Genomic DNA, 27,833 nt, shown 5'->3' on the forward strand with positions numbered 1-27,833 from the left:
AAGGGGCTTAAGTCAGACCAGTACGATTATAATATCAATGGAGAATCTTACCTTTTCAGGGGCTTTGCACATGTTGTTGTTGTGGGAGACCAGATTTATATCTTCGTGGACTTGATCCAACAGCCACAAGAGGAATTCCAGAGCGTCATGTTGGGAATTACCTCGGAACTGTGATCCATATTTGGACACTATAGTCTGGAGAGGAAAACCACATGATGATTACATTTTCAACAGCCAGTTACTGCTACTTTGATTTTATCAATAATAATTAAAAAAAAACATAATAGGGTCTTCGTCTGAAGTACCTTCTGGCTCAGGCCCTAAATAGTTTCTATATGCAATTAAAGCTGCAAGCAGCGTTGAACGGGCATCCTTGCACGCGTCTGGGTTCGGTGCAGTTGAAGGATTTCTGTCATCAGCACCTCGATGCGTTCAGACCTGGGCTGACAGCTCTGACATTCGCCCCCCCACCCCTCCTTTGCCCTGTCAGTTTGATGAGGATTTAAGAGTACTCTTCTTGTGAAATATCCTCATAAATCCAATGACTTTACCCAAATCTTACATGAGAACTAACATTATAGTGGGAATATTTGTCATGAATCCAGTGATACAGGTTGGAAAGTGGTCAGACTTATAGTTTAGATGTCAGAGGCCTCAATTTGACACAAAGTACATGTCAAGAGATTGCCTCCCCATTGGTTTACATGGTAAGGTGAAATGTGGCACAGCAAATTTTGGAACTTTGAGGGTTAATTTTATCAAATTTCTTCACCAGACCTCATGTGCGTGCCAAATTTGGTGAGTTTTGAACATGTTTAGCAGGTCAAATTGAGGTCAGGTCTAAAGGTTTAAAGAAAAAAAGTAAGAAAAGAAGAAAGAAAAAGAAAAAAATACAATGAGGTCCCCCCCCCACCACCATCACCATGTTTGCAATAAACACATCCCAAATTTTGCCAATATCTCACTGTATTAGTAACGGTGAGTTAAGCAGCATTTACATTTATTTCTGGCATCTTGTTTAAAGCCACTGTGGATGCTTAGAGATTCCAAATAAAACAGCTAATACTCACTTAATCATGAATTAAACTGCTAGACTTGCTTGCAAATTTTGACAGCTTGTGTGTGTTTGTTCAGCTTCTGAATGGGCAGCTTGAACCTTCTCCGCCAATCAGACGAATCCTTGAATTACAAAAGTGCACTCTTGTCATCCGTCATCCTCAGCCTGCCCACACTTTGACTGCTGGGGTCATTTCAGATTTGCCTGTTTGTAACTGTTTCTTAATAAAAACAGAGTTGTTAAAAAGCCTCTCCCCTCCCACTCCAGAATAGCTATTTTAGGTATTATTAACATTTTCTTAAAAGTAGGTTGAGGGCTACTTCAGCTCGCATACAGCAGCATAATGTGACTTCAGATATGAATGGCACAGGAATAAACAGCCTGAACCACAGCTGTCAGCCTGGAGAAGAACAGGCAGTGATGAAAGATTATAGCCGACTGTAATTATTGTTTCATAATCCACTAATATGTGATATGCCTCTTATAGCTGTAATACAATGGATTATGGAAGGATGTCTGATGAAGTTAGTCAATACAAATCTAAAATGCTTCTGTAACAGCAACACTCAAGTGTCCTTATGAAAATTATAGCTGAATGCGGTTCCACATAAAAACAGAATTTAAAGGAACAGGTCAACTTTTTTGGGAAATACAACGATCGTCCCCAGAGCTGAACATGAGGACAGGCACCCTTCTCTCCTCTGTGCATGAATTAGGGTGTTGAGACCCACAGAGACCAGCTGAAATCTAGTAATCTTATCACAATAAATGGCGTGGAGGGGAAGTGTTAACATACCTACAATTCTACAATTCATTTAGCAGACGCTTTTGTCCAAAGCGACGTACAACACAAACACCTTGGTCAAAAATCCATCCATCCATCCATCCATCCATTTTCTTCCGCTTATTCCTATTAAGGGTCGCAGAGGGGCTGGAGCCTATCCCAGTGGCTATGGGCGAGAGGCGGGGTTCCCCCTGGACAGGTCGGCAGTCCATCGCAGGGCCAACACACAGAGACAGACAACCATTCACACTCACAGTCACACCTACAGTCAATTTAGAGTATCAATCAGCCTCGTCCCCTCTTGCATGTCTTTGGACTGTGGGAGGAAGCCGGAGTACCAGAGAGAACCCACACAGGAACAGGGAGAACATGCAAACTCCACGAAGAAAGATCCCATGCCAGAGCCAGGGCTTAAACCCAGAACCTTCTTGCTGCGAGGCAACAGTGCTGACCACTGCACCACCGTGACATCCTGATCAAAAATCATCAAATAAATACAATTTGCTCTTCTCGTCATCAACAAACAATTTGTTGGATGACATTCTGAGGTGCCATGTGAAAACACTAAAACAACTCAGCAGAGACATTTTAGCTGTGTCTGATTCTGCAATCTGTCTGCAACACATTTACCTATTCACAAACACAGCTGAGGCTGCCATGCAAGGTGCCAAACAACTCATCAGAAGCAATTAGGACATCAAGAACCCTTCAAGACACCTCTGGAGGATACACAAATCAGACCAGAAACCTTCTGATAACTAGACTTCCAGTTCTAAGTTGTCTTTTAAGTTAGAGCTTAACATATCTATTTTCGCCTTTGTGCATGTGCTCACTGCACTGGTCACTCTCTTATGGATGGCATACTCCAGATTTTGGGAGGGTCGCCCTGAATAAGTCATTTACAGTCTTGTGAGGCACTTTGGCACATTTTACTCATATGCTTTATAGCTATTACCTTACACTGCATGTGTAATACGGCCTCAGCAAATCTGTTTCTAAAAAGGCCCAATTAGAGAAGAAGTAGAGCAGATCTTTCGTGGTGTTTTGCATAAATACTATGATTTTAACCATGAGAACCATGGACATGTGATAACCCACAGCTGCATTGCAGCTAGTTATTACAGCAAGGTAATAACAGTAATTACCATGAGCTGTTTGAAGGTGGTAATTGTCTCAGTGATGTCATAGAACTGGAAAAGGATGCATGTATTTATTGTTCACTTTGGCATGATGACCATTGGCTAGTTAGTCATCCACATCTATCAAAAAAGAAAACAAAAACCTCTCTACACCCAGTGTAACTGAAATAGGTTTTAAGATTCTTTTTAAACAGTATTATAAAGGTGGATAATGTTAGTATTTTCATATAGGTTGTAACTGCACTCATACTTCTAGTTTCAGAATCCAAACATTTCTTACTATATTACAGTTAAGCTTTCCCCATCAGTCTAGGACACACTGAGCTAGCTTAAGTATCAAGGCCTTTATCATCTTTAATTATTTCAATCACTTCTTTTGTTCAGCAAACTTTCTAGTTATTTGAGAATCAGTACACTATATTAATGCTTTGGTTAAAGATTTTAACCTCGCATAACTTTTAGCTACCTATTGCAATTATTAATTCATGACTTGACTTGGCATGGCTTCAAAACAACACCACTATAGCTTTAGATGATCATAAATTTCTTTGCAGTAATTCTTTGATATGATCTATAATGTAAATATGTTGAACAATTAACTCCCATGCATGGCCGCTGGATATTTAAAATGGTTCAAATTAAAAAGACACATTGCTTTAAATGAAAAGGGTGTGTGAAAAAGTTCACATTTTATTTAAGTCTCATTTTTTTAAAAAATGCTACTTTAAGATAAGGAACCCTCATTCAACAGCGATAACCTACCCTTCTGGGTTTTATGACTCATTTCTACACCATTCCTTTTATTGACCTGAATCCAACATTGTTGAGAGATTCTAAATGTCTGGACCCATTCTCAGTTATTCACCTGGACCAGACGCTTGTAATGTTACTTTTAACTTATTAAGGTGTTAAATACTGACACACACCTGTAAGCAAAGCCCACTGTCACCAGAGGTGTGTTTAGCTCTTTAATAGATCCATCGATTACACATTCTTTGATTGGGGGGCAGAAATTCCTGCTCAGTTATTTGCATGCTTTCCTTAAACTCCCCTTCTCTCCCAGGCCCCTTGTGTCATGGCAACTGATAAATTGTCTGTTGAGTAACTGTTTGAGTTTCAGGCTTCTTCCCTGTCTTGGCCCCTCTGTGCAAACACACCACCCTGCCAGGGGGGAATCTGAAACCGCAAGGGAACTGTCCAGATCAAAAGACCACATCTGGTCCCAGAGCAGGTTGAAGAGACCCACCCCTTCAACAGTGACATCAGAGACACTTCTGGGCACACTAACCTTGTAAGATATCACAAGCAGGATAACAATAAGTGAACATTTAGAAAAAATGCTTTCCTTCTGGCACCTCCTTGTCCTGCTGGCCAGGTGGTTCTGGAATGTGGCAGAGCGCCCAGCATTCAGAACTTCTCAGTTTTGTTTTTGTCTCCTGACCAGAACTCTGTAGTCAGCTGACCAGCCAGGAGCACCCCGCGAATTCACTATTCATTAACTTTCCATGGACTACTTTCGTCTTTTGATCCAGTGAGGACATTTTCAGGTGTGATCTGGTAACAGCTGCATCGTTTGCATCCAAAGAGACTCTTTCAGCAGAGACCCTTTAAGCATTATTTATCAAAATTCATGTGATGGAAATATGGGTTCTAGTCCTTATATATGCTTTCTATCGGAACACTTTAACTGCTCCAGTCCAAAGCCTTTCCCACAAAACACCCGACTAGTCCAAATCTGCAAGGACAGACTATCAGCGCAAAGAAACAACAGATATATCGACACAGGAGGACTGATCATAAATGGTTTGTGCTGTCTGGAGTTTCTGTAACCGGTGGCTAATTTTATCTCTCAGACACAAGCCTTAGAACTATCTGATTAGTTCATAATGCATCCCTCCCTGCAGGCAGCTGCGGTATTATTCAAGAGGCAATTTCAGATTTCATGAACTCTGGACCTCTGACAGTCACAAACCACAACCAAGAGCCACGGCAGTGTGTGGGTGGGTGTGTACACGCTCCTACACAGGAAAAATCATATCACATAGGCATGCTTCTATCGAATCTAGCTTTGAAGATGATCACATACCAATTGTTGTTCTGAAAACACCAAAATCAAATTGTCTTGAGGCTTAATGGAATGCTAACCGCTAATTTTAGTACACCTATCATCCTCTCCACAAGTGTGACTGGCGAGTTAATAGGGGTCAACCCATTCCAGGAGCCATTACATTCTTTCTTTTCTGACAGAGTAATTAGCATTTCCAAAAACAGTTCCATTGTAAAATTAATTTATTTTTTTCAGTATTCACTGCTTGCCTTTAACTATGGCTCACAAAAATCCAGGGGAAAGAGCTACAGGCAGATAAGGTAAAGTTGCCCGAGCGCACACACACACACAAACACACACACACGCACATTCCTAGCATGGGCAAAGTGTAGGAAAGCCTGAGGTCTCCTGATAGAGCTCTGTCACAGCTCCTGATTGTCAGGGAGAGGAGAATCTCCATGGAAAATGCTCCTGAAAATTGACTCCTTCCTGCATCAACAAATGTCACACCACAGCAAAAACTAAAAGTATGCTGGTAGGCCTTTATTTATCCCTTTTTTAATTTTATCCTGCTTTTTATTTTTCGTATTCAATGCTGCTCTTTAAAAATTGCACAAACCTCTCTACATCCTGTCATGGTGTGTACAATCATTAAGCCTAGCTGCTCCGGTCGAACTGGTGTCCAGAACACAACCGACTCTCTCTGTACGGATGGCCACCAAACCGATTTGGGGAACTGACCAACAGCATCCAAACTGATACATTACACAATGGATCGCTGTACCAACTTGATGCCCTGGTCTTATGATGAATTCAAACACAAATGTTTCATGTCATGCCTCCTCCTGTCCAAATTCTCTTTGGAAAATCTATCAGTTTTTCTGCAGTAGTGTCCAACAAGCAAAGTCCAACAAGCAGGTTTCTTAGAGTCGACTCTCTCCTGTCCAGTGGGCCCAGCAGGGCAGCCTCCAGGATGTGTTTCACTATAGAAACTGGCACATTACCATTTTATAACCTGGGTTTATAAAAATACTCAACACTGCTCAATGGACGCAACTACCTGGCCACATTTTTAACCATGTATATTCCAGCCATGTACAAGGTTTAACCTTATCTTGTTCTGTTTAGTTGTAAATAATATTTCGGTGAAACACCGTGGGAAAAACTGGGGCACCTGCCAGATCATGAAAACTGTGGCACAAGAATGTCCACATTGCTTTGAGTCAGAACTATATCCACCCATCCACTTATCCTGTGAAAGGGGGGGGGGGGGGGCAGGAGCCTTTCCAAGCAGCCTTTGGCCAAGAGGCGGGGTTCACCCTCAATGGGTCACCAGTCCATGGCAGGGCCAACACATAGAGACAGACAACCATTCACACTCACAGTCACACCTACGGTCAATTTAGAGTATCAATCAGCCTCGTCCCCTCTTGATGTCTTTGGACTGTGGGAGGAAGCTGGCGTACCAGAGAGAACCCACACAGGAACAGGGAGAACATGGAGACTCCACACAGAAAGATCCTGTGCTGGAGCCGGGGCTCAAACCTGGAACCTTCTTGCTGTGAGGGGACAGTGCTGACCACTGCACCACCGTGCCGCCCCAGAACTATATTATTTATATTTTTTCAATAACATTTGAACAGTTTTACAGTTTCTGAACACAATGAAATATGGCTCCCATATCTCTTATCTCTCTATTCATAAACATACAATCCTACACTATAAATAAAGTATACTACAGACTGGAATATTGATTTGCCATATTGCAATATATCACTTATTTTCATTTTTTGTACAGCTCTACTTAAAGCTTTATTAAACTTTTGTCTGAAATACTTGTCATGGTGGTGTTAACTACAGTGTCTGCATGACAAGTTGATAACAATAATTCCAGTTAACAAGGTAAGTTCATCATTACTCTTTACTCTTCATGTTTAACAAACTTCCCTTCCTAATTGACTATAATTAATCTTGTCTATTCATCACGTGTACTCAGCCCTTGTCCGCTGTGTTTGGGGGGTTTAAAGGAGTACCTTGAAGTCCACGGACAGCTGCGGGGTATACTCAAGAGTCCATAGAGCCCTGACAAGCGACGCGAACGTCTCCGTGACCTCTCCCTCAATAAACCGAGATTCATCCCTCATCACCAGTCCGTTTATTCTGATGTCGCTCGGGTCCAGTTTGTACCTCTCCAGCGCCAGGTACTCTGCCAGCAAGTCCGTGTTGCTCAGACACTGGACCACGGCGTTCATGAAGCACGTGTTACCATGGTTCTTCAGCCCCAAAACACCTGGGGTTTTGTCTCCATATTGATTAAGTATTTTTTCTCGGCACGTAGAAGAGGAGGTTCCGGAGGGGTTTTTCACTACTCGAGCCACCTGTACATCCTCTTTCACGCCTGTGCTCGCGCTGAGGGTGCAAGGTGCGCCATTCCGAAACCCCCCGTCGTCGTCCTCTGTGTCCTGAGCGTCCGCGTCTCTGAAGTGGGTGAAAGTGCCTAAAGTTTTCATGATTCTGTTCATTAAACTCCCCACCGACTTCAGCGATTTCTTTCGGAAAATCTTCATGGGTTTCGTCCTCTTCTCCTTCGTGCCTCTGTCCTTCGATGTCGGCACTTCCTCCTTGCTCTTTCTCTCCATGGCAGCACCTACTCAGTCGCGCTTCTCAAATGACTAGGAGAATAGTGCAAATTCTGTCGCCAGTGTGTCACTTCGCCTCCAGTGTCCCTTGTCCGGGTAGCGGCAGATGGAAAAGCACCCAGTGACACCATCGCCATCGCCACAACAACACACTGTTCTGCCACCCCGCTCCGACATTCCACCTTCCTCATCCATCGCAGCACTTACTGAGGACGTTCATTATCAGCCTGACACTGATGTCATATCACAGGCAACATCGCGTCATGACCGCTGGTATATCATAAGTCCCTCGCCCCGCCGTCCAGCTGCAGCTCAGCGCTCTCCCGCCTCCCTCCTCCCCCTCCAGTCCCTCCAACTTCGCCTTAAAGAGGCTGCTGATTGTGTGGCTGCTGCCCCCTTCCATTCCCGACCACTTAAGAGGAGGTAACTTCTCACACGCCACTTTATTAGTATAGTTATATAGACGTAGTGCAGGACAATAAGACATCTCCACAGAGCTCCTCTACAGAGCCATGGAGTGACTGTTGGTAACGTTTTTATTGGATAGAGGAACAAATATAACTTGTTCCCTCAATATATTTATTTTGAGGCAACAAGATACAACTTCCACCCAGGCTGGAGCCTATCCCAGCAGTCTTGGGCGAGAGGTGGGGTTCACCCTGGACAGGTCGCCAGTCCATCGCAGGGCCAACACACAGAGACAGACAACCATTCACACTCACATTCATAAAAACTGGGGCACCTGCCAGATCATGAAAACTGTGGCACAAGAATGTCCACATTGCTTTGAGTTAGCACAAGGTAAGATTAAAACTGAGTCAGAACTATATCCGCCCATCCACTTATCCTGTGAAGGGGGGGGGGGGGGGCAGGAGCCTTTCCAAGCAGCCTTTGGCCAAGAGGCGGGGTTCACCCTCAATGGGTCACCAGTCCATCGCAGGGCCAACACATAGAGACAGACAACCATTCACACTCACAGTCACACCTACAGTCAATTTAGAGTATCAATCAGCCTCGTCCCCTCTTGATGTCTTTGGACTGTGGGAGGAAGCTGGAGTACCAGAGAGAACCCACACAGGAACAGGGAGAACATGGAGACTCCACACAGAAAGATCCTGTGCTCAGGCGACACTGCTAAACACTTCATCATGCTGCCCAAGATAAAGGCCTAATTTGTTTTCTCCAGTAAGTTATTTTTAGGACACAAGGTATTACCTGTTCTCTGAAGCCACAATGTATTATTTCTCCTGTCAATTTGTAATTTAAAACATTTTTATAAATTAAGTCTTGTGGCCTAAGCTACATTTAAGGGAACAATTTTTATATTGTGTCCTCAATAAAAACCCAGTAACACAGTAGCAGCGCCACAAATGATAACCTCCAACAAAGACAATTTACAATTAAGACACATTAAATAACAACTAGCATTATAACCTTTATTGCAGGGGTTTTCTATAATGCTATATTACTCGTAACAAGGTATACCAAAAAGCACCCACATTGCTCCAGTCAAAAACTGGCCAATGTCACCCATTCAGACAGATACATGCTAAACACTCCAAATGTTTCATAGATATAATCTAGATTATAAACAGGCCCAAAAACCTTTTTTAGTGACACACTCAAGCCAATTGTGTCTTTGCTTCTCTCAGTGCCAGTTCCTCATAATTCAGGAAAGAAAAAGCAAGTTAATATTTTTAGTGTGTGTGTGTGTGTGTGTATATATGTGTGTAAGAGAAAGAGAAAGATATAAATATATAGAGAGAGAGAGAGAGTGAGAGAGAGAGAGAGGGAGAGAGAGAGAGAGAGAGAGAACCTCACAGGCTACAGAGGAAATTTGTTAGCTAAGCCGCTGAAGGTTTTATCACAGGTTACAGTGTCCTGGATTATTACCCTCATTCCTAGACCATGAAGTACAGCGGCAACGCTTATCTCCTGCTCGCCACATAGATATCTTTAATCACTCAGGGCTGTCATACTAACACTAAAAAATGCAGATTTATTACAGCAGCAAGCAAAAGCATTAAGACTGACTCTCCTCCTCCCTGCTAATGGGAGCTGAAGAAGGAGCTGGGGCCAAGTCTTTGCTCAGTAGAGGAGGCCTCCCACTCTGATTTCCTTCAGAGTGGCATTTGTGATGGCACCTGTTGTTGTGCAAGCTGAAAACACTCAGGAATATGCATGCAATGCTTCAAGCTGAAAGCTGAAAACTGACATAAGAGCACTGATCAAAAGAGCCACCCTGAATGCTACTCTTTGGCTCTGAGTCAACTGTCTCTCAGAATGAAAAGCAAATAATAATTCCCTTCTGATAAACCATGTACAAACATCTCAACTGTCAGAAACCAGTGATGAGCAGCTTAAGATTTTGCAGTCTGATCTGCTTCCAGGACCCTCAGTTGGCAAGATGCTGAGAAGGACAACCAACAGGTTAGAAAAGAACAGCAACAATGATGGATAAAGAAGTAAGACAGAAAGTAGTGGGAATCAGTGAAAGCAACTTCACCCCCAGGTCATGGATTCGAGAGGTTCTTGAGCAGCTCAGGTGTCATCGGTATCTAACAACCTCTTCTCAGTCATGAAGGACTGGGAGAGGACAGATCCAGAGAGAGAGAGTAAGAGCTGTGCAGAGAAAAACTTATACAGCTTGAGAAGAAAAGATGTTGACATCGAGACAAATCACAGGTAGAGAAACTGAAAGTTATTTTAAACTTACATTCACTAATTCAGTATTCTCATTAGCAGGTCATATAATTCATGGGGTTATCAGCTACAGTTAAACAGAAACCAGCCTTGCAAAAGGATAATGGTAGCATTCTCCAGCCTTCACTGAATTGAGAATATGCCCCAACCAAAGGTCAAGCTAAATAGATTAGTTATAAATTTTGATGTTAGGGCCTCAACAGCATCAGAGGATTGTCTCATACTGTATATGGGGAAGGGGGGGGGGGTATCTCAGTGGAACGGGGCATGATAAGAGAAGTCCCTGCAGCCTGCTTCTTCTTTGTTACTCTGGGGAGCAGAACACAATTTGCAAGCAGAGGGCACAAAATGGGACATAGGGTTTGATTAACTTGCAGAGTCAGGAGTGGGTGAGCCCATTTACAACTTTATAAGTCATCAGAGGCACCTTTAAGTCTGACCTGACATGAAAAGGGAACCAGTGAAGTTAAGCCAAAATTGGAGTAAGATAATCACATTTTCTTGTTCTAGTCAAGATTGGGCAGCAGAATTCTGAACCATTTGGAGATTTTTTGTGTTAGTGTGTGGCAGAACAGGCAGCAGAGCTTTGCTATGGAAGCAAAAGCAAAAGCATAAATCAGTATTTCAACATCCGCTATGGACAGAGAAGACATTATTTTGTAATGTTATGTAGGTGGAAAAGGACGATTCTTTTGACTACTTTAATGTGTTGATCCATAGAGAGGGCAGGATCTAGAGAAGGGTGGGAGCTTTGAGAGATCACACAGTTACCCAGAATAACTGTCACGTGATCAAATGGGTGCCAGTGTTGAGCTGGGCCAATGACCAATATCTTTGTTTATCTGGGTTTAAGAATTGCTTGACACTCGATGAATTGCCAATAATCAAGGCTCTAAATTCATAATATGGTAAAGATCATCTGCCTCAATAGGCTGTTATGCTGTGTGTCGACCATGCACAATAGCAGTGGAAATGTACTCCAAAACTGCATGTGATTTGGCCAAGAGATGATATATGTAAAGAAGATGAGAGGGCAAAGAACCAAACCCTGTTGTATTCCAATACTATTATCATGAGACACACTATGTTCTTTTGAATAAGTCAGACTATACGTACACAAGACCCAAGCCAGAGATGCTAAACCTGCTATTTAGATGATCTGAAAGAATTATGTGATCAGTGGTGTAAAAAGCACTGAGGTCAGGTAACAGAAATAAAGGTGGAATTTGAGTCAACATAAAGCCTAATGTTATTTACCACCTTAGAGAGTGCAGTTTTAGTAGAATGGCTGGCACTGAAAGCTGACAAAGAAGGTTATTCTCAACTAAAAATTTGAAAATTTCTGGGACACAAATCTCCCTAATATGTTTGAAAAAAAATGGTTCAAGACATCTGTAATTACTGAGACCCAGGTCAAGATGGAGTTCCTTGAAGAGGATTAACCGCAGCATTCAAATAAAACTAGCCGGGAGTTTAAATCCAAGGAAACAATCACCTTGGTACAATTCTGAAGCCAGACAGCTTAAACAAAAAACCCAGAAACTAGAGATAATATGGCGCTCCTCTAAACTGGAGGAGTCACATGTTGTCTGGCAAGACAGCCTTAAAAGCTATAAGAAAGCCCTTTGTATAGCTAGAGCAGCCCACTACTCAGCACTAACAGAGGAACACAAGAACAACCCCAGGTTCCTCTTCAGTACTGGAGCCAGACTGACAGAGAGCCACAGCTCTACTGAACCAAGGAGTCCTGTTTCCCTGGATAGCAAGGATTTGATGGACTTCTTCAATGCCAAAATTCTCCTTATCAGAGAGAAAATTCATCTCCTCCTGCCATCTGCTTACAACACAGCACCTTTAACCCCAGAAGCCTGAGAGGCAGCCGTAGGACCAGACATACACTTTGATGGTGTTTCTCCCATTAGCCTTCATGAGCTTAGTACAATAATTTCCTCCTCTAAACCCTCCACCTGTCTTCTAGACCCCATCCCAACTAAGCTGCTGAAAGACTCTCTACCCCTCGTCAGCACCTCTCTCTTAGACATGATAAATGTGTCCCTGTTATCTGGTTACGTCTCACAGTCCTTTAAAGTAGCAGTAATTAGACCCCTTCTCAAAAAAGCAACCCTGGATCCAGACGGTTTGGCCAACTACAGACCAACCTCAAATCTTTCTTTTCTCTCCAAAATTCTGGAGAAAGCAGTTGCTAAAAAACTCTGTGACTTTCTCCACAGCAACAGCCTATTAGAGGATTTCCAGTCAGGTTTCAGGATTCATCCTAGCACAGAAACAGCACTAATGAAAGTTACCAGTGACCTCCTACTGGCATCAGATGAGGGACTCGTCTCTGTGCTGGTCCTATTAGATCTCAGTGCAGCTTTTAATACTGTTGACCACCATATCCTTCTACAGAGACTGGAACATGTCATTGGCATTAAAGGAACTGCACTAAATTGGTGTAGGTCATATTTACTAGGTCGATCTAATGATAACACCTCTGAAACCTCTACAGTCAGTTATGGTGTTCCACAAGGATCCGTGCTTGGACCAGTCCTCTTCACCCGATACCTGCTTCCTCTCGGTCACATTATTAGGAAGCACTTAATCAATTTTCACTTTTATGCAGATGATACGCAACTGTATTTATCAATGCATCCAAATGAAAAAAATCAGTTGACTAAACTGGAGGCCTGTCTAAAGGAGATAAAACTTGGATGACTCATAATTTCCTTTTATTAAACTCAGATAAAACTGAAGTGATTATACTGGGCCCAAAACATCTTAGAGACACCCTATCTAATGAGATAGGTACCCTGGATGGCATTACCTTGGCCCCCAGAACTACCGTAAGAACCCAAGGAGTTCTCTTCAATTAGGATCTGTCCTTTAACTCCCACATTAAGCAAATTTCTAGGACTGCTTTCTTTCATTTATGCAACATTGCTCAGATCAGACACATCCTGTCTTAAAAAGATGCAGAAAAAATAGTCCATGTTTTTATCACTTCCAAGCTGGATTACTGGAATTCCCTTCTATCGGGCTGCACCAGTAGGTCCCTAAAGACTCTCCAGCTGGTCCAAAATGCTGCTGCCCACGTGTTGACTAGAACTAACAGAAGAGACCATGTCTCTCATGTACTGGCTTCTCTGCATGGCTCCCTATCAAATTCAGAATAGAATTCAAAATTCTCCTTCTAACATACAAAGTCCTCAACAGTCAGGCACCTTCATATTTGACAGAGCTCATAGTCCTCTATTACCCAGCGAGAACCCTTCGCTCCCAGGATGCAGGGTTACTTATGGTTCTTAAGAGTTTCTAAAAGTAGAATGGGAGCCAGAGCCTTCAGCTATCAGGCTCCCCTCCTGTGGAACCGTCTCCCAGTTTTGGTCCGGGATGCAGACACCCTCTCTACCTTTAAGAGCAGACTTAAGAGCTTCCTTTTTGATCAGGCTTATAGTTAGGCTGCTTAAGCTGGTCCTTAGATATGCTGCTATAGGCTTAGACTGCTGGGGGATCTCCCATGGTGCACTGGGCTTCTCTCTGCTTCTCTCTTTCCTCTCTGTCCTCCTATATGTGTCATACATAAATCATACTTGTATGTGTTACTAACTTGTCTTCTTCTCCGGAGCCTTCGGGCTCCCCGCATCCCACATCCTGGGTGCTGCTGGAGGAGGCTACAGACCTGAAGAGGCTCAAGCTGCCACCCGTAGCCCCACCTGCTCACGTCCCCATCTGTCCAACAGTCTCTCCTCCTTTCTCTCTCTCCTTATCTCGGTCCCCCTCTTTCCTTCTGTATATCTGTCTTCCTCCATTATCTGTCTTTGTCTCTGCCCTGCTCTCCTGCTCTCTTTCCCCCAACCGGTCAAAGCAGAAGACCGTCCCCATTGAGCCTGGATCTGCTTGATGTTCCTGCCTGTTAAAAGGATGATTTTTGTCGCTGCTGTTGCCTGATGTGCTGCTGATGGAGAATTGTTGGGTATAAATTCATTGAAGGAGTGTGGTACTAGACCTATGTCATGAAATAAGTTTTGTTGTGATTTGGCACTACAAAATTGACTTGACTTGACTTGAACTGGCAGGAGTGTTTTTTGAGATGAAACTATGTTTGGTGAAGTTTCCAGAGAAATAGTCTCAAAATTAGTGATAGCTGAGACAAGGTGAGAATCAGTAAGTGAGAGCTGTTCAGCATAATCAGTAGCTATACATGAACTGGAATTAAAGAGAACATTTTCATTCTAATCTCATGAATTTTATTTGAGAATTCTTGAGCAGTAAAAGATGAGCATCTGGCAGTTGTGTCCTACACTCGCAAATGTTTTTGTAATTTTACCTCTTCACATTATGATTCAGGGATTCAAGGATCTTTTTCATCATACCATTTCACATTTCCATGTTAGTGGTTCGAAATTAGGACTCGGGTCCCAGTTTAAGCCAAGGCAATTAGTCAGCTAAAGATAGAATTACTAAAATAAAGTCAAGTAGCAGAATAGGTATGTACATATATCTATATAAATAAGATACAAAATCAAATATAAACAGTCCGTATAAAGTAAACCGTGCTATTGAGGGTGGGAGATTGTTCTGTCCTGGCTGAAACCGTCGATATATTAGTTAAATATTTAGCCACTAGTTTCCTCGTGGCTTGTTTTGAACCCTGTAAGCGGCTATCTTGTTTTCTCTTCATGCATTGTGAGCCATTGTAGAGCCAAGCAGACAGGGGAACACATTCATCATTTTGGGGTATCAGATGCATCAAAGCATTGTCTGTAAGTATGGATTTAAGATGCATATATTGCGTTGATGTTGTTGTGTATTGAACCAACACAGTCTCACCACTATTCGTCATATATTGACGTTTGGTCACTGCCCCCTGCCGTCCAGAACCGACGTCAAGTGTACCCCCTTTCCGTGACTGTCTGACGAAGAGGGTCATTCACTGATTGTAATACTGTCCCCTTATCTTCGGATTTCGACGTAAAGGGCTTAAACCATGCAACGTCCCCATGTCACGTGACTTTCAGGTTTTCTGCTGCTGAAACTAATAAAATGGCTGCTGCTGTTGTCATTCCCTGTGATAAAAAGTCATATTTCCAGATACTTTCCGTATTAAAATGTGTTTTAATGACATTTCTAGCGGGAAATATGCATTTTTTTCACCACCTCTGTTCAGTGATTGTATGTATAGTAGGTCTGCGGAGAGATCGTAACAATAATTAATGGGTTTTTTTTTTTAAACCAACGGGATGTATAGGATAGGATAGGATAGGATAGGATTCAGCTTTAATAATCCACTAAGGGGTAACTAGATCGCCACCATGGCCACAGACAATACAACATAAGACATAGAAAATATATATTTACAATATCGCCATCACTATAGGGGTCCAGCTGGACGGCGGAGGACCAATAACCAGTGAAATGATCGGGAAAATAATCAAAATACAGATTAAATAAATTAAATCTTTACAAAAATAAAATACATCAAGACACAAGAAACATAAATATATTCTTGTAACATGCAAACGTACATTATTATCGACTCAGAGGTGATGAAGTAGCCAAAAAAATGTCTAATCTAACGTTAGCTAGCAAGCATTCCATTTTGATTCAGCAAACATTTGATTTATATCAATCTCTGTCTAATAAAGCTATTACATTGGGGAGCATTTATGACATTTATAAAGTAGGAAATGAAACGGAGGTTATTTTTCATACCTGATAACAGAGTCAGGAGGTCAGTGAAAAGTTGGCGGAATATGTGATTTCTGGTCTGCGCGCGCGCTGGAAAAAGACTTCCAGTCTGCACGCATAGATGAATAAAAAATAAAAACTAAACTCTCACTAAATATTGAGTAATGATTTCGCCACTATCTCAGCACCTGCTGTGCTATAACTGTAGTTTGTCAATAAAAAAAAAGAAAGTCCAAGGAAACGAAGGCAAGTGACGCACTTCCTGTTAACAAAACGCTTGTTTTTATGAATGAAATGTGATTGTTGACTACAGCTGTTCAAGAAAAATAATATGAAATGGATTTTAGTGCCCCAGGAATTACATACATAAACTTCCGTGGAATTCGGCACCCCGTTCTTCTGTGAGACAATCTGGAAGTTATCGCTCGCTGCCAGGAAAAAAAACAAACGTACTTTTTGATTGATACTGTTTTGATGTTTATGCAACCTACAAAGTACATTTGTAACCAGTATAGATCTAACAATCAGCATTAAGAATATAAACAATGATTAAAACAAATGGGCACGGTATACTGACGTCACATCCATCACATAGGCTAACTCATGCACTCAGAGGTGGCCTTTTAGTTCTATCATTTTCACGCTATATTTACAGATTTATTATTGAGTGGAACAAACCATACTTATGTCTGGGTTAATCAAGGATATAATTAAGGAAATCCAAACTATTTGGCAAGTTAAATTTATCCTAACTGTTCTTCATATATTATACTGGTAATGTCATGTAATTTCTTTTTAAATGTAATTTTTTTCATTCTGATATGTGTATTTTTACTGCTCCAACAAACCTGTTCCTCTTCTGGGGTAAATCAATCATTCAGACAATCAATAACTGAATGTCTCTGATGCTGTACAGGAGGTATTGCAGTACAACAACACCTTGATCCTTCCTTTTCAAATGTTTTTATTGTGTTTCTCTTATCAAGTGTTCAAAATAATTACAATAAAAATAAATAATTTATATTAAGCTTTGTTTCAAACAATAATGATTTATCAGGAAATGAGGCCCGATGAAAATGGCAAAAGGCCAGAAGACACTGACAGCAGGCTTTGTGACTCCAATCGTGCCCATTGTTAAAAAGACTGGGAAGGTACGTGTTTTTGGAGATTTTAAAGTGACCGTGAACCCCGCACTTTGCGGTGATCATTACCCCATTCCAAGGATTGAGGACCTATTTGCGTCACTGGCGGGTGAGCAGCGTTTTAGCAAACTTGATCTTGCGCACGCTTATTTGCAGGTCCCTGTGCAGGAAAGCTCCCACAAGTATTTATCCATTACCATGCAGAAGGGTATGTTTTGCAACCGCCTCCCCTTTGGCATCACCTCGGTGCCAGCTATCTTCCAGCGGGTGATGGACCAGGTTTTACGGGGTCTCCCCAATGTCCATTGTTTTCTGGACGACATTCTGGTGACCGGGGAGAACTGAGTAAGGCAGAACAAAACTATGCCCAGATAGAGAGGGAGGCGCTGGGAATTATTTTCGGGTACGGAAATTCCACGCTTATTTGTATGGGCGCCATTTTACACTTCTGTCAGATCACAGACCGCTGACGAGTATATTGAGCCCTAGCAAGGCAATGCCACCTATGGCGGCCGCAAGGCTTCAACGGTGGGCTTTAGCGTTAGCGGCACACAACTACACTATCCTATATAAAAGCAGCAGATCATGGAAATGCAGACGGCCTCTCACGTCTGCCACTGCAGGTAGAACATAGGGAAAAGCCAGACGCAATGGATAGGGTGACGGTGCACCACCTCGAAATGCTTACCATAGACAGTGAAGACATTAGGAGGGGGACTAAATATGATCCAGTGCTCTCTAGTGTAGCAGATAAGGTTGTGTCAGGCCAGTTTGTAGGGACAGATAGACAGACTGATGCCCTGGCGCCTTTCTACATGCGTCGAGACGAGTTGACGGTGGTGCAGGGGTGCTTGTTGTGGTGCAGCCAAGTGGTAGTGCCGCCAGCATTGAGACCACAGCTGTTGGAGGAGCTGCATGCTGGGCACCCGGGCGTGGTCAAGATGAAAGCTATCGCACGGAGTCACATCTGGCGGCCTGGGCTGGATTGAACAGAAGGCCAAGGCATGTTCTATGTGTCAACGTAAGCTCGGCGCTCTCTCCACTCCTCACCTGGCCATGGCCAGGGTCGTCTTGGCAATGGATTCATGTGGACTTTGCAGGGCCGTTTGAGGGACACATGCTACTGGTTGCAGTGGACGCATACTCTAAGTGGCCAGAGGTACAGGTGATGACATCGACATCAATGCCGGAGGTGCTCGTTCGTGACAATGGCCCACAATTCACGTCAGCAGAGTTCAGGGCATTTCTCAGGGCACACAAGAGAACGGTGCCATTTCACCCTGCCACGAATGGCCAGGCAGAGCGCTTTGTGCTGAAGCGCTCCTTGAAAGCATATAGGGGGACATGGACCTTACAACATCGGGTGGATGCATTCTTGCTCAGCTACTGGAACGCACCTCACATGACGATGAGGGAGTCCCCAGCTATGCTCTTCCTGCGCCGTCGACTCAGCTCGCGGTTGGACCTGGTTAGGCCGAATGTGTCGGCCACTGTGGAGCGGGCGCAGGAAGGCCAACGTGTTCTCAGAGCCGAGGTGGCCATAAACAGTACATTTGTGGTGGGGGGAGGCGGTGTTGGTTCGTGACTATAGACAGGGGGAGAAGAAGTGGATGCCAGGACGGGTGACATCGCAAGAGGGTCCAGTATCTTACACCGTGGATGTGGGGGCAGGCACGCTCTGGAGACACCATGTGGAGCAGATGCGGGCTGGTGATCGTGGACTGTTACTTCCTGTGGATTCAGAGCACCCAGCCTTACCGAGCCACTTGGCTACCATGTCACAGCAGGAGCAGGAGGCACTTTCCCCTTCCCAGGCGAGAGAGGACGCTCCAAGGACAGGGGCGGTCAACCCTGAGCAGGAGGAGGTACCCACAGTCTCAGCAGAGGCAGCAGGGCCAGCCCGCAGGTATCCACTCCGGGTTACCCGACCACTGGACCGCTTGAATCTGTGAACTGTGTTGATTGGTGAGTAGTCAGCGAGTCATGTCATGTTAAGAATAATCCCCTTAGACTGACTCAGAGGATCGGGGGTAGTCCACCCCCCAGCCTCAGTAAGCATGTTTGGTTTGTTTTCAGTATTTTATCTGGTTGGGGGACAGGTACGTGGTTGACTGTGGGGTATTCTAAATATTATTGTTATGCTGTTTGTTCGCACCTTGCATTCTAAGGGTCAAAGCTCTCGTTCTTATTGCTTATGAGTAGGTCTGGTTTCAGGGGTCTGTTTGATAGGGGTGTGAACATGCAGGTGGGGATCCAAATAGGCGGGGAGGGATGTTGTGTATTGAACTGTAGCCTGTGCTTGCACAGTACTACCCCCGGAGACCACAAGGGGGCGGTTGCACATATGATGTGCTTTGTTATGTTATTGGGTGTGTGCAAATAAAGTTTTGCGCCGGCCAGTCTGAGGTTTTCCCTTCCCCTGCTCCGGTAAATGAAGTTTCCTGTGTCTGAGTGTATTTCTACGCACATCCACCGGGAACATAATAGATGTTATAGTTTGTATTAATGCGAGTTTGTATGTTGTTTTGTGCTCTGTTTATCACTTGTAGCTGTCAGCTAACGAAGCTACTGTAGGTCATAGCTCTCTGTTAGCTATATTAGCTACACTGCAGCCTTTAGTTTGCTATACTCGTCGTGTGCTACAGACCTTTAAGTTGAAATATGTTGATTAATGAGGTTTATTACAATAAATGTTCATTTTATATTCTCGTTTGATTCCAGTTTTACCCGATTCATATGCTGTACACAATAAAGTCATCATTATTCACGACAGTGGCAGAACAGAGATATTGCACTAATGGAGGGGTAAATATATATGAATTTAAAATACAGGGATATGACCACATTAAACCACCTTGAAATACAACTTGGATCCTCTCCATCTATAAAGAAAATCCCATGGTATATGATTTTGCAAATATTTTCATTATACAACAGTATTAATTTCAAAGCTATTTTGGATTATTCTTCAGACAAAAAGTTTAATTTTACTTCTTTTGATCCACACCGCATTAGAAACAGACAAGACACAGACAATATGTAAGCAGTGTAAGAAAATAGTACCATACACCGTGGTTAACACAAGCACTATGCTAAGACATATATAGAAACACCACAGCTCATTACTAAAATCCACTGCACCTGTGATGAAAATGGCAAAAGGCCAGAAGACACTGACAGATTCCTTTGCACCAAAAGGCCATCTTCTGTGGAAGAAAATCAGAAATTTCAGTGACTCCTTCACACACTGGAACCGAAGTACGCTATCCCATCACAAATGCATTTTACCCACACAGTGGTCCTGAACCTCTACAAAAAGTCGAAGGCCAAAGTTGTACTGTTCCTGAAAGACGCAGACGGCATCGCCATTACATTAGACGGTTGAACATCAAGAGGTACTCAAATCCTGCCTAGATTCAGTGCACTTCTGCTCCATGTCCATGTTTTTTTGTTTTCCCCAGGGCTGGGCGGGGCCTTCCGGGATCCACTGCAGCTATCCTTCTCTGAATGCCTGCTGCTCATTAGTCTGATTCCACTCTCCACACCAACAGCAGTCATAAGCCAGTCCCTAGACCCTATTTAAATAAATTTGTGAATTTATAGGTGGCCGTAATGGGGGCGGGCCCAGTCCTCCGACATCTGCGCTCAATTCCACACTGATTGGGATTTTTTTCTGTGTACGCAACTTTCGCGATTCTTGCGACCGCAGTATTTTAGTATGAGATCCACGCAAGTATTGATACATGAGGCCCCTTATGATTGTGCCATAGATCTATTTCCTGGGGCCACCCTCCCATCCAGCCGCCTGTATAACCTTTCTAAACCTGAGCGTGCAGCCATGGAGAAATATGTCAGAATCCCTTGCAGCAGGGATTATTCAGCCCTTGTCCTCACCCTTGAGAGCTGGGTTTTTCTTTGTAAACAAGAGAGACAATTCTCTCCGTCCGTGTATTGATTTTCGAGGGCTGAACAACATTACCATTTAAAACAAGTACCCACTTCCGTTACTCAACTACTGCCTTTTGAACTCCTGCGTGGTGCGACAATTTTACCCTGGCCTGCCTTGTTACTGTATGACAGGCACGAGGCTACAGTACACACATCACATTATTGTATTGACTTACACATGTCTTTTTGAGTTATAGTGATGCAAGTAAATACAGCTTCCCAAAATGGGTGTCCTCATAATCGTGGCTTGTATCGCCTTCAGGGATAAGGTGAAGTATCCATGACTGACTCACTGCTGTCCTTTTGTATCGAAAGGCGCTAGTTTAGGAGTTTCGGACATCTACCTAGGATGCCACCTGGGCTCCTCCCAAGGGAAACCCAACATTTGTCCCAATGCGCATGTGAGTGAAAAACTCCACTCCCATGTAAAAGTTCTGTTGCACTCCAGAATGTAGCTACGCTACTTGTTTGACACACAGTGAGCAAGCAGCCAGTGAGAGAGAAGCTCGCAGACAAATTCACTTGTTAGAAGGCCCTTAAGTCCCCAATTCAACAGACTCCCATCTCCTTAAAACCAACTACTATTGGCAATTCCTTCATGTCTGCATTGAAACATGAAACATTTTCCAAAAATCCATCAGAAATATTGTGTTTATTCGACCCTTATCAAATTCGGAACATTGTCACCACTGACTGATGTAGTCTATGTGATATGCAGAACAGTATAGTCACTAAAAAAGTCCCAGGATTTCAGTGCACCATCTTTAAACTGTGCAGGAATACATATCAACATATTTAAGGTACAGAATGAGTCCCTCATGGAAGAACTTGTGAGTGCATGTGCAGTATGTGCCGTTTAATAAAATGGTTTGAGGGTTGTTGGGTACTGTATAATGTGCACATGCACAGTGGGAGGGGGTCCCTGGAATGATCATACCCACTTCTGAAAATAAGACTACACCAATGGGTTTGACCGAAATGCAGAACTTGAAGCCTGATAGACTTGATTCTGATGATTATTTGCATGAAATTCGCTGCCTTACAAGGTAAGGCATGGAGCAGGGAACACAGGAACCTACTGGGCAGATGCTGTTTGGGTTATGATAGGAAAGTCTGATTCATGTTTGACTGGCAATGACACTAAAAAGACTTGACTCTACTGTACATCTGGGCAGCGCTAACTTCTCCTTTAATTCCCACATAGACGGACATAAATGGGAAAGAAATAATGGCTCAAGTGATTTTTATGGGAGTTGACTAACTACAACTCTCTTCAAAGGTTTAACGAGACAATCACTTACATCAGAACTTAATTGATTTTACAGTGGCAGTGATGTGAATTTGTTTCAGCAGAGAGGAAACAGAAGGACTTGAATGGGCAAATCCCACTCAAGGTGGAAGACTTTCATTGACATAATACATTCCCTAGCTCCTAACCCTAACCCTAACCATCTCAACTAACTGCCTGACCCTAACCTTGACCCTAAACCTAACCAGAACCTAATTCTAACCTCGACCCTAAAACCAAGTCTTGACCTTCAAACGGCACACACACACACACACACACACACACACACACACACACACACACACACACACACACACACACACACACACACACACACATACCTGGACATGAAACAGACAGCCATCAGCTTAACCATGCACCATGCACCATGCAACTGACACAGCAGTCCCTCCAGAGACTGTTGTACCTGGGCTACACTCTTCTATTTCTAGTCATACCCTAATTAATCCACAAAAAGACATGTTTTCACAGTATCTGAACTGTTAGCAAAATTAAGAAACTACACTCACAGCATGGACGCTAGCCACTGCAGTTTTTTTTATACCGTCACACAGGCCGACAGGCACAAAACATAATGATGAATATGCAAAATGACCTCCAGCAGGCCACAAATGTGCATGTGTCTGCTCAAACGGTCAGAAACAGACTCCGCGAGGGTGGTATGAGGGCCCGACATCCACAGGTGGGGATTGTGCTTACAGCCCAACACCGTGCAGGACGTTTGGCATTTGCCAGAGAACACCAAGATTGGCAAATTCGCCACTGGTGCCCTTTGCTCTTAACAGATGAAAGCAGGTTCACACTGAGCACATGTGACAGAGACGCCCTGGAGAATGTTCTGCTGCCTGCAACATCCTCCAACATGACCGGTTTGGCAGTGGGTCAGTAATGGTGGGGTGGCATTTCTTTGGGGGGCTGCACAGCCCTCCATGTGCTCGCCAGAGGTAGCCTGACTGCCATTAGGTACCGAGATGAGATCCTCAGACCCATTGTGAGAACATATGCTGGTGTGGTTGGCCCTGGGTTCCTCCTAATGCAAGACAATGCTAGACCTCATGTAGATGGAGTGTGTCAGCAGTTCCTGCAAGAAAAGGCATTGATGCTATGGACTGGCCCGCCTGTTCCCTAGACCTGAATCCAACTGAGCACATCTGGGACATCATATCTTGCTCTATCCACCAACACCATGTTGCACCACAGACTGTCCAGGAGCTGGTGGATGCTTTAGTCCAGGTCTGGGAGGAGATCCCTCAGGAGACCATCTGCCGCCTCATCAGGAGCAGCCCAGGCGTTGTAGGGAGGTCATACAGGCACGTGGAGGCCACACACACTACTGAGCCTCATTTTGACTTGTTTTAGGGACATTACATCAAAGTTGGATCAGCCTGTGTGTTTTTCCACTTTAATTTTGAGTGTGACTCCAAATCCAGACCTCCACGGGTTAATACATTTGTTTTCCATTGATAATTTTTGTGTGATTTTTGTTGTCAGCACATTCAACTATGTAAAGAACAAAGCATTTAATAAGAATATTTCTTTCATTCAGATCTAGGGCGTGTTATTTTAGTGTTCACATTGTTTTTTTTTTTTTTAGCAGTATATATTGTTTAAATCCTCTTGGTTTGTGGGCTCTTCCCTTTTCTTATCTTAGGTGGTGGCAGTAGCTGTCAGGCTCGAGCTGTGGGTTTTTATCGATATGAGGACGTGGATGGATATGGCCCATTCCAGGAGTAAACGCCTTGATTTTCTCATCATTCTTGACTGCAAAAAACTGATGCTGTCTGTTTTGTGTGCAAATAAATAGAGAGGTTTACATTTACAGTCGAATATCATTGGCTTCTTAAAATCATCACCTGAGTCATTTTTTTTCAAGTTTTCCAGATAACACAAAAAAACTGGAAAGAAATCATAAGGAGTTTTTTTTCGGCAAGAAAATGTCAGAAAATGATAGGAAATCATTTTGAGAAGCTGATGATACATACATTTGATCTACAAAGAAATATAGAATTGTTCAGCATTCTAGTGTGCTGAATGAAGACGTGAAGGATGAACTACAAAAAGCCTTTCACGTTTCTCACTGTTCTCCCCATCTAATTGTTGAGGCCACAAGATATAACTTGTTTTAACAAAGTAAACAGCTGATGGCCAGAAAATATAGCTGTTCAAAAGTATAAAATAACTTAACTGAGGGAACAAGTTATATATTGTGGCCACAAATAACTAAATTGTTGAAGGAAGTAACATCTTGTGTCCCCTATGGCCAATCCAAGGTTCCGTTTAAACCCTAACATAACATACCCTCTTGTGCAACATGTTAATATTTTGTTTGTAACTATCCTTCCTCAGGATGGGCAGGCATCCTGTCTCACTTATTCGAGTTGCATAATGGACCAAAGTCTAAGTTATGATATTACAAAATAGTTTTGTATAAACACCGATTGACGTCAGATTTAAGTGTAGCACAGAAAAATATGTCATTGACTACGTGTGACATTCAGTCTGCCTGTGTTAAACACTGCATATCAACCTCTGGCACAGTGTAACAAAAAAACTCTCAGTGAAGAATGTTTTATAGTATTTAGAGCTGCTTCTCTGACTATAAGAAAACACGGAGAACAACAGAAAGCATGCGGCTTCAAATGAATTGTGTTATGGCGCTCTCTTTTGGTGAGATTTTGATCTCGCTACTATTCCAGTCTGAAAACAGGTTAAATTTAAAGATGGGGCACGTATTGGGCCTCATCCATCAAATATGCTATGCCATTCATTTGTTCCATCACACCCACGCGCGCGCGCACACACACACACACACATATATTCCTTTGTGTCTTACATAACATGTCGTGAATCAGAGCCCCATGACACTTCCACAAAAGAGAGGTTCATGTTAGAGCGGACCCTGTTCAGAGCTGCTTGTAACAAAGGTCTTCGCTGGGGTCACGTTTTGCTTGGCAGACCACCCAGTTGTGTGGAAGAACACACAGTCCTGACTATGCACTCTGAGCTTTGCTGTGATGGCAAAGGAGGTAAAATAATACTTATTCTCTCATTGGACCTGGCCTGTGGCACCTTTGATGCAAGTGTCATCAGCTCAACAGCAGCACTGCAAAAAAAGAAAAGTTGGGTGAACATAAAATTTTACAACAAACTCTGATAAAATTTTTAAGTTGGACAAATGAACTAAATATTTTAAGTTTTGCTTTTGAGTTCGTCAACTCTGAATTCTGATTTTTGTCGACTCAACAGTAAGTTGAACTAACTCATAATTTTACATTGTAATACCTTTTAATCCTTACTTGTGCTAACTCTCCCATAAATTGTACTAACTTGTAATTTTACACTGTAATAACTTTTAATCTTTACTTCTGCTAACTCCAGTAAATTGTACTAATTTATAATTTTACATTGTAATAACTGATTTCTTACACAGAATCCACTTGAATTTGTGTAGCAGAATAATCTGAGGAATGTGCAATTGCAAACTGCAATAGTTTATAATGTAACCAAACTTGATATTTTAGAGCCAATAACTCCTAATCAAATGTATAAAAAAAATTACAGATGCAACATTTACATTCAAAACATTTGTTTTATTTACTGTATCAAATCTCTTCCAACAGGAAGAGTTTGCCAAACAGGAGTTTGTTTTTGAGGGATTTGACCCTTACAGAGAGGTCTGTACCAAGTTCCATGAAAACCTTCTGAACAGTTTCAAATGTCTACCCAAGGTCTTTTGGATACCTAGGGTTTGAAGCGTAGATCAGTCCAAAGAGGTAAGCAAAAGCAGTTGACAGGTCAGGGAGATCTTGAAGGGTGATCACTTTTCCACAACAGCATCATTCACAACACTTTGAGGAGCTGTGCTGGTACCATCCTCCAACACAGTGAGGACACCCACAACGAGGCCCTTCGTCTGTTACTCTTCTGGGTCAGTGTGCTTGTGTTGACAGACCGGAAAAGACCAACACACGAAGTGCAGGACATTCGTCATTAAAATCCTGCAAATCAGAATAAGCTATTACACTAAAAAAAAAAAAAAAATCTAAATTATTGAATAAACATTTTTTCAAAATGGAATTACTAATGAATTTGACAGTAATTATTTCCATCCCGTACCCTTCAATTAAAAACTGAACCCCCATACACACACATCTACTAACATCAGCTAGACTACATCAAGTCATAGCCAGGACAGTACAAGTATTGAAGACACTCTGGACGCTGGGAAAGATTAGGGGAGCAAAGACGACAAAGAGGTAATGGCTGAAGTCAACATTAAATACAGCACTATGAATACAGTATCATAACATATTTACCATTTATATTAATAACCACTCGCAAGACAGTTCCTGAAGAGCTCCTCCTGACTGTCACAAGGGAAGGCCCTACAATGCTGCAGCTGCAGTTCCCTACTGAGCAAGATATTTTTTTTAAAGATTAAGATACCCTTTGTTTAACAAGAACCACAATCTCAGTAATTTTATATCTTTTAACAACCACTCCCTGAATTGGTTTGCTTGTTTGTGCTATTGTTTTAGTCCCTTAGACACTCATGCATTTATTTTGATGGTTTGCCACTACAGGCAAAAATTCCTTTTATATCCATCATGTTCAGAGTTATCAAATTACTACGTAAAGAATTCACCTCTTGATCCAGGCTGTTAAGGAGCTCATCCATCTGAGATGAAAAAGCTGTCCTCCTCGCCGGATAGAGTCTCAGGAGCCTCCAAGTGTTCTGATGAAGCCGTCCATTCTTGTTTGTGATAAGATAAAACTCTTCCCCTATCTGTTGAAAAATCTGAGAAGGAAATTTAAATCCTCAATACAAAGTCAATACAATTTCAACACCATCTTCATGTTAAAATATACGTTGTAATCAACATACAATGTGCTACTTAAAAAAAAAAAAGACTAAATCATAAACACAACATATTATAATAAATTGTTGGTTCACCTGCTTACTTCTGCCTGACTTTTATTACCACAAAATGTTAGTTACACCGCCAATTCTTCTGAAAGATGACATGGAATGTCAGCTAATATTGCGACCACAATTCCGAAAGAGCATTGATACCCGCACGGCTACACTTTCAGCTGTAACAAGTTAGCACACATGAATTAGCATGGATATCGGCTAACTGACGCTAACGGCGATGCATCAGTTAGCCGATAGCTTTAGCTAAAGACTGAAAAGCTGTTTGTGTTTAAATACTGAAAATGTGTATGGCGCCTTCGTACAACATTCTACACAACATAACTCAATAAAACTGCTGTACAGTTTAACTTCGTTTAATTCAAAGTTGGTTAAAACTAACCTGCGTGTGCTCCGGCTCGAGGCAGGAGCCACAATGAGAATTAAAGTGCCAACTCGGAAAGT

At 42.6% G+C, this 27,833-nt stretch overlaps 1 protein-coding gene and 1 long non-coding RNA gene across 6 annotated transcripts in view; both read right to left on the reverse strand.

Annotated features, from left to right (window-relative positions):
• usp43b (ubiquitin specific peptidase 43b) overlaps window positions 1-7,951 on the reverse strand; it is a 122,871-nt gene extending 114,920 nt beyond the window's left edge. For both annotated transcript variants that reach the window (XM_086183829.1, XM_086183828.1), the window contains exons 1-2: window positions 7,061-7,951; window positions 52-195 (exon numbers count right to left, since the gene is read on the reverse strand). In XM_086183829.1, coding sequence (XP_086039955.1) covers window positions 52-195; window positions 7,061-7,666 — 750 coding nt within the window. In that variant the 5' untranslated portion in view covers window positions 7,667-7,951. The remainder of the gene's footprint in view (window positions 1-51; window positions 196-7,060) is intronic.
• Window positions 7,952-9,464: 1,513 nt separating this feature from the next.
• LOC147245557 (uncharacterized) lies at window positions 9,465-27,572 on the reverse strand. 4 transcript variants are annotated; one of them, XR_015110178.1, is made up of 6 exons: window positions 27,411-27,572; window positions 27,102-27,254; window positions 26,198-26,393; window positions 25,526-25,559; window positions 10,173-10,252; window positions 9,465-10,076 (listed from the first exon to the last, which is right to left on the reverse strand). It is a non-coding gene; the product is annotated as an uncharacterized LOC147245557 (long non-coding RNA). The 4 variants fall into 4 exon arrangements; XR_015110177.1 differs by lacking the exons at window positions 9,465-10,076; window positions 10,173-10,252 and adding an exon at window positions 19,682-20,405 and having other exon boundaries at window positions 25,512-25,559; XR_015110175.1 differs by lacking the exons at window positions 9,465-10,076; window positions 10,173-10,252 and having other exon boundaries at window positions 24,526-25,559.
• Window positions 27,573-27,833: the final 261 nt, after the last annotated feature.

Source organism: Aulostomus chinensis, chromosome 18, assembly GCF_037954235.1.
Source record: "Aulostomus chinensis isolate RoL2024-O1b breed Wild chromosome 18, RoL_Achi_v1.0, whole genome shotgun sequence".
Lineage (NCBI taxonomy): Eukaryota > Metazoa > Chordata > Actinopteri > Syngnathiformes > Aulostomidae > Aulostomus > Aulostomus chinensis.